At 34.4% G+C, this 8,489-nt stretch overlaps 1 protein-coding gene across 1 annotated transcript; it reads left to right on the plus strand.

The window, feature by feature from the left end:
- The first annotated feature begins 7,082 nt into the window (after positions 1-7,082).
- Positions 7,083-8,020, plus strand: LOC111138838 (olfactory receptor 4L1-like). The gene is given in 2 exon segments (XM_022490742.1): positions 7,083-7,437; positions 7,440-8,020. Coding segments are annotated over 2 exon segments (936 nt in total).
- The last annotated feature ends 469 nt before the right edge of the window (positions 8,021-8,489 follow it).

The raw sequence follows: 8,489 nt of genomic DNA on the forward strand, positions 1-8,489 counted from the left end.
TTGTGGTGGAATCAGATTTGTCTTATGAGAAAGGAGTTTTGCATTATACAAAAGTATGGATGATTTTAACATCTATATCTAATCATCTGTCATCAACTGTAATGACTCCTATGATAAACATGATGTCTTGACAAAAACCACATTAAGCCATGGGTTAAGTGGTGAATTTGACTGGAATTAAATAAGAACTTGCATATAAGTGACAGCAATATCAACCAATTTGAGTTATTCACGAAAACCTTTGTTGACAAGTTATTGAAACAAACATTGAAGCCTGTGTACAAAGTACACCAAGATCATCAATTATGATTAATTTTATAAAAGCAATACCTCATAGAACAAGAATTTATGACTATTTTATAGTAAAAGGGGTAATGATTATGAAACCATTTTGTGTCATATAGATATTCTTTGAAAACCACATAATTATTAAATTAAAATAAGCACAAAACAGTTGTATCATCAATGTATCATTTCAAATTTTAAATTACTTAGCATAATTTATTTAACTTTGTCTTCTAAAATTTCTACTTCCTGAATATATGTATGTTGTATATAATATATGCTGTCAATTAATTTATAGCATATAGAGATCTATTTTTATGTTTAGGATGTTATATTCAGCCTGGAAATTATTTATAATAATAACTAATAACTATAATAATTATTATTATTAATAATAATTTAAAAATTACAAAAAGTTGTCAGAAGGAAGGTAAGAAGATAGTTTAAAGTAATACGAGGGAAAACAATCATCCGTTAATTCAAAGATGTCTAGAATTCATATAATACAACCAATCAACGAACACTCTCCCACCCAGTGTGATCAAGCCAATGTCCAGAGAGTACCGCAGCACGTTGCAGGGCCAGAAATTAAGAGTAAACTTCTCTCCTGGTCATGCCAGGACAATAGCCTCAGTACCCTAACAACTCCCACTGAAATATGGATTCCCAGAGCCCCAACACATCTGCCTCCAAAGTGATTCACATCCTTATAAAAGAAGTAGAAGATAGTATATATATTCATATACAGAGTATCACAGACAGTGAAAAGCTGATTTATAATTTTTATTATCCCCTCGAACATATTGTTCTTCATATTGTATCTTTAGAACAGGTAAGTGGAAACATCATAGAGAACTAATTTATTAAAAGTTTTATATACTGAACATGGTATTTTAATTAATTTTGTGTTGGCTGAGAGGAATATGTTGTGGCTTTTGAGATATCAAATTCTCTCTCACTGGGAGATCACATTACTATTTCACAGTGACATACAGCCAGGAATTTTTATACAGATTTAAATAATATATGTTCTCGGGGCACCTGGGTGGCTCAGTGGGTTAAAGCCTCTGCATTTGGCTCAGGTCATGATCCCAGGGTCCTGGGATCGAGCCCCACATTGGGCTCTCTGCTCAGCAGGGAGCCTGCTTCCCTTCCTCTCTCTCTGCCTGCCTTTCTGCCTACTTGTGATCTCTGTCAAATAAATAAATACAAAAAATCTTTAAAAAAAAAGAATATATGCTCTCAACATATTGACATGATACTGACAAGTAAAACTTGTCAGTAGATGGTTAGTAATTAAAAATGATGACAAAAATTAAGAAAAGCAAATTGTGAGCAACCCATTAACTCAGACTACATTGAAAACAATGTAATAGCTAAAAACTCAATTTTTTCTTTTAACCATTTCAGGTGCTGACAGGACATGTAAATAAGCACATGATAATGAGAGCTAGAGAAGGAGCAGGCAAGGGAGAATTAATGACCAGAACCAGATAGCTAGAAGAATATCTGTATAAAACTGACAATTACACCACAAATACAAATGAAAATCTTAAAGAAATAAATAGGGAGAAGTCCTGGGGTGCCTGGATGGCTAAGTTAGTTAAGCATTCAACTCTTGATTTCAGCTCAGGTTCTCCAGGTTGTGAGATTGAGCCCCACATTAAGCCCCACACTGGGCTCTGTGCTACATGGGAGTCTGCTTTGGATTCTACCACCCTTCCCTCCTCTTGGCTCTCTCTCTCTCATAAATCAATCAAATCAATCAATCAACCAATAATTTTTTAAAAAGGGAGAAGTCCCTACAAAATGTTCATATTCAAGGGAATGAACGAAAGTGTGAATAATTCAGGAATCTCAATTATGAGTATTTAAAATAGTATGGAAAATAGTAACAAACTTCTTTAACAAAAACAACAAGCTTCTAAATACATAAGATAGTCAAAAATATAAATCATAGAGGGGACATTAAGAAATTTAAACTTGGGGCACCTGGGTAGCTCAGTCAGTTAAGCATCTGCCTTTGGCTCAGGTCTGATCCTGGGGTCCTGGGATTGTGCTCTGTTGGGGGACTTACTTCTCCTTCTCTTTCTGCCTCCCACTCCCTCTGCTTGTGCTCACTCTCTCTGTCAAATAAATCAATAAAATCTTAAAAAAATAAATTTAAACCTAATTTGGATCAAATATTCAGTATATCGACTATCTCATAGTGAAATATATTTGAGTAAAAGCAGCCAGATAGTACTAGAAAACTGTTTAAAACAATGAAATTAACATATTAACAATAATTTTAACTTAATAAAACCAAAAAAATGTATAGTAGTTTGAGTTTCATTGAATATAATTAATATACTCTGAAATTTACCGACTTTAAATATACATTTCAATGATTGTTATTATATTCACAGTTATGCATCCATCACCACAATCTTATTATACATCATTTCATCACCACAGAAAGATAACTCTACCCACTTACACTCACTCCCCAGCTCAAGGTGACCACTAATGCACATTCTGTTTCTATAGATTTGTGTTCACCAGATATTTCACATAAATAAAATCATACATGTGGCCTTTTGAGTCTTGCTTCTTTTACTTAGTATAATGTTTTTGAGATCCTTCAGTACTTTACCATAAGTATGCATAAATTTTGAGAAACATGAAATAAGTCAAAATTGAAATTTTTCTTTTTTCTTGAAGTCTTAAAGTGCTGACAATGAAAGAAAAAAAATATTTACTAGACTCAATTATATATTTTTAAAGTTTTTATTCAAATTCCAGTTAGTTAACATACAGTGTAATATAAGTCTCAGCAATTCAACACTTCCACACATCAAGTACTCATTAAGACAAGTGCAATCCTTAATCCTCATCACCAATTTAACCCAACTCCACCCACCTCCCCTCTTGCAACCCTCAGTTTGCTATAGTTAAGTGACTCACTTGTTTTTAGATTAAGTAACATATATTATATACATGTAAGGAAGAGCAGAAATGCTCATATCCAACTAAATAAAACAAGTCTTGGCTTGTTCCTTTCTTAATGGGGATTTATATGGAGAATTCTCTGGATTGTAATCTTGGATTTAGATGAATGATTCAGATTCAGTGCATGCCATCTTTCTGTGCCTAGTCAGAATCTTACACATACACCATCTCACCTAATACCACATCTCTTTAGGGTGGTCCTACATCTAAGATATGGGAAATTTATTTAATTATGTGGACCTAGACTTTTCATTTGCTAAATAAGATGTAAGAAACTATATAATATATAATTATTTGTCCTTAAATTTCCTCAAAAGCACATCATAAATGGAGTAAAAGTAATTATAATAAAATGTGCAATTGCTTATTGAAGAGGAAGAAAATTTTCTTCACTAATAGAATTTCTGTCTAAACTATATGATTTCTTTTCTTTCATTTATATTGCTTTTGTTCACTCATAATTAAGAACAGGTATATTAAGTGTAGAACTAAAGAAACAATTTTAGAAACTTGCTTGGGAAAGGAAGGAGAGGAATAAGAGAAAAATATGTTGGGAAAGCTATTGACATAAATGAATGCCAGCTTTCCCTCTAAATTAAAATGAAAAGGCAAAATAAAGCTGTAATGTAGACTTTATTAATACTAATTGCATTATGCTTAACTATATTCATTTCATATCCAAGTTTTTCTGTTGTCTTTATATCATGGGGCATGAAATTCTATGTAGCAAATGTATTCATTCCAAAATTGTAGCTGGCATATTCATTTCATCTAAGAATCATCGAGACTTGCGTTTCTCCAAAGTGCATGTAATCATTACAATTACTTTCACAAAGGTCTCCAAAACAAAATTCCTGCTCACTCACCTGATAATCATGAAACACAAACCTTTGGAAAGGGTGTGCTTGGTGGCTGTCCTCTGTGTGCTCTTCCAGACCCACTGTCATCATTCAACATCTACTCTATCTACTCCTGGACCTTGACTGACAAGAATATCACTTTCATCTTAATTTTCATTAATTCGTATGCATTATTCAGTTCTTAAAACATATCTAAGATAGGAAAGCAATTGAGGGAATTAAGGCTGGATAATGGTGGTAGGACATTTTGATAAGGGCCTGAGTAGAAATAAAGACAAGGAGAAAGTTACAGGTCATCGGATAAAAGAGAACTTCCTATGCACTTTCTTATCTGCATTCAGTCCCTTTTCTAAATGTATCACTCCTTCTACTCACAGCTTTAATATTTTCTTCCTATAAATCCTCACATATGCTCTAAGACTTCTCCTTTTTGTTTACTGACCCTGAGGATTATGTTTATTTTTTAAGTGTTTTGAAGACAATAACAAGTGAGCCTGAAGCTATAGCTGAAAGTGTCACTTGGAATTGGTCTTCATTCTTTAAAAATTCTTACGGTGTGTCACATACAACATGTGCTCACTTAAATATTTTTATTTGGTTTATTCCTACTTTTTGTCTGATAATTATGTATCTCTAGATTGTCTCTTGAAGCGGGGCGGTGATTTATTCTGTATAAGAAAATACAGTGTAGGGGCACCTGGGTGGCTCAGTGGGTTAAAGCCTCTGCCTTCGACTCGGGTCATGATCCCAGGGTCCTGGGATCAAGCCCTGCATCAGGCTCTCTGCTCAGCTGCTTGTGATCTCTGTCTGTCAAATAAACAAATAAAATCATAAAAAAAAGAAAATACAGTGTAATTAACTGTAACATAGAAGGATTCCAATATACCTGTTGAAGCATATTTCCTAAGGAATTCACATGGAACATATGAATTCAATCAATACTTGATAACTTGACCATAAATATATATTTAATTTTGGAGGCAAGGGGCGGGGGGTGGGAGGTAGGGGGAACCAGGTGGTGGGTATTAGGGAGGGCACGGATTGCATGGAGCACTGGGTGTGGTGCAAAAACAATGAATACTGTTACGCTGAAAAGAAATAAAAAATTTAAAAAAATATATGTTTAGGGGCGCCTGGGTGGCTCAGTGGGTTAAAGCCTCTGACTTCAGCTTAGGTCATGATCCCAGGGTTCTGGGATCAAGCCCCACGTTGGGCTCTCTGCTCAGCGGGGAGCCTGCTTCTTCCTCTCCCTCTCTCTCTCTCTGCCTGCCTCTTCACCTGCTTGTGATCTCTGTCTGTCAAATAAATAAATAAAATCTTAAAAAATATATATATATGTTTATTAATATGGACCCAATTCATGATCAGACTGACCGGGCTTGAACAACAGGTTTGACCCTTGTTAGCTGCGTTCCTGTGTCATTAAAGACTTCTATAATATAGTTTCCTTATATGCAAAATGAGGATAATAATACTCCCCTCTCATGATTGTTATGAGCATTGAATGCGTTAATGTATGTGAAACACTTAGGACAGAATTTAGCACATAGTAATCACTTAATAGTTATTGATCATTTAATCACTCTAGATCCTATGAACAATGTCTAAAAAGCCAAGTAAAAACTCTTTAGTATAATATGTTAAAACCAAAGTAAAATTTATATTAGGGTTGGATCATTTCATTATTTACTTCTTTATTCTTTATTTACACACAATGCATACATTCCTCACCGTAAACAATAGTAATACAGGAATTGAGAAGAGAAGTTCATAAAGATCTAAAGATGAGTCCATTTTTGTGACATTCTCAGTATACTATACAACAGGAACTAAAAAGCATTAAATTTTTAATGAACTAAAAGACTTTCTTCCTTGTACAAATTAGCCTCTATATTGTGTGTGTGTGTGTGTGTGTGTGTGTATGTGTATGCACATGTATATTTTCTTTATTTTAGAAATTACTGAATGATCAATAAATGACTTCAGTAGTGTAGGACAATACTATTTCCTAATCTTCCAAATTCTATATTCCTTATATATTGCTGTAACATGATCTCAAAAGGTGACAGCAATTGTGATAATAAAAGGCAAATATCTATTTACCTAATTTTTCTAAGTGAGCAAATTAGTGATAGTCAAGGTCAATTGATAAAAGAAATCATTTGATCGAATAAAACAATAGAAAATAAAACCTCTACTCCATCAGTGCTTTTTAATTGCTGCTTACCTATAAGAATATTGTTTCAAAGTGATGTGATCCATAAAATAATTTCAAATTATAGATGGTGATGCTGAGATATTTAAAATTATATATCATATGGTTGCACTTAATTGTGGAGCATAAGGAATAACATGGAGGACATTAGGAGAAAGAAAGGAAAAGTGAAGGAGGGAAGGAAAAGTGAAGGAAATTGAAGGAGTAGACAAACGATGAGAGGCTGTGGACTCTGGGAAACTAACTGAGGGTTTTGGAAGGGAGGCGGGTGGGGGGATGAGTAAGCCTGGTGGTGGGTATTAAGGAGGGAACATATTGTATGGAGCATTGAGTGTGGTGCAAAACCAATGACTCTTGGAACACTGAAAAAATAACATAAAATTTTTAAAAATAAAAATAAAATACTTGACGTTTATACAAAAAAGCAGAAAATTTTAAAAAGGTAAATATATAAAATTATATATTCTCACATCACCAACTATTATCATCAAGTAGAAATAGGTAAACATCAGTGTTAATTGTGGCTTTATTTTTTTCATTCCTTTTTTTTTCTTTTTCCTTAATTGGAGCCTAACACAGGGATTGAACTCACAACCCTGAGATCAAGACCCAAACTGCAATCAAGACCTGAGGTGAAATCAAGAGCCAGACACTTAACAAGCAGAGCCACCCAGGCACCCCTTTATTTTCTTTGTATAAAAGAACTTCTGGAACCTTTTTGAATCAAGTAAATGGATCTTAAAAATGGATCTGTAGTGACAGAGTTTATTTTACTAGGATTTTCTGGACGATGGGAACTTCAGATTTTCTTCTTTGTAACATTCTCCTTAATCTACAGTGCCACTGTGTTGGGAAATATTCTCATTATGGTCATAGTGACAATTAGTTCCAACCTTCATTCTCCCATGTATTTCCTCCTTGGAAACCTCTCTTTTCTGGATATGTGCCTCTCCACTGTCACAACACCCAGAATGATCACAGACTTACTCAATGAACACAAGACCATCTCCATATGGGGCTGCATGACCCAGATGTTCTTTATGCACTTCTTTGGGGGTGCTGAGGCAACTCTTTTGATAGCCATGGCGTTGACAGATATGTAGCCATATGCAAACCCCTGCACTACAGGACAATCATGAACCAGAGGCTGCTGAGTGGATTTGTAATATTTTCATGGACAATTGGGTTTGTACACACCATAAGCCAGATGGTACTAACGGTAAACTTGCCTTTCTGTGGCCCCAATGTCATAGACAATATATTTTGTGACCTTCCCCTTGTGATTAAGCTTGGTTGTACGGACACATACACCCTGGAATTCTTTGTCATTGTTGACAGTGGGCTGCTCTCATTCATCTGTTTCATCCTCCTCCTTGTCTCCTACACTGTCATCCTGATCACTGTACAACAAAGATCATGCAGAGGACTCTCCAAGGCTCTGTCTACAATGTCTGCACACATCATTGTGGTCACTCTGTTCTTTGGACCTTGTACCTTTATCTATGCCTGGCCATTCAACAGTTTTGCAGGCAATAAAGTCCTTGCTGTATTTTACACTGTTATCACACCCTTACTGAATCCTATTATTTACACTCTGAGAAATCAGAAAATGCAAAGGGCCATGAGAAAATTACAGTTCCAACATGTTATCTCTACACAGAACTTCTAGACTTGAGCACTATATAATTAACACAACATTCAAATACTGTGCTAACAGAAGTTGAATAGGTTGTATATAATATACGCTTTCACTCTTTGAGTGACCAGTGCAGAAACATAACCTGTGCAGAATATCATAAAATGTTTTAATTCACATTTACTGCTGCTAAAATACATAATGATAGTGACCCACCTACAGTAAAATAGACGTTTGAAATCACTGAGCACTTTTTGATAGATATTCAATATATATTTGTTAGTGAAGAAATAAATATTTTAAAATATGGCAAATACTAATAGGGATAATTTTAGTAGATATGATGTGTTAATGACATTCATAAATTTATACTATCTTTAAATGAGGTACCAGTACAAACCATGAGTGAAATAATCTGAACAACAATGAGAAAGATAAGATTCTAATCTCTTGATCCAATGAGACGAAAAAGTAATAATAAATAATTAAATTTGACAGTAGA

The sequence above is a fragment of the Enhydra lutris genome, unplaced genomic scaffold (assembly GCF_002288905.1).
Source record: "Enhydra lutris kenyoni isolate GAN:26980312 unplaced genomic scaffold, ASM228890v2 scaffoldscaffold4, whole genome shotgun sequence".
In the NCBI taxonomy this organism is placed as follows: domain Eukaryota; kingdom Metazoa; phylum Chordata; class Mammalia; order Carnivora; family Mustelidae; genus Enhydra; species Enhydra lutris.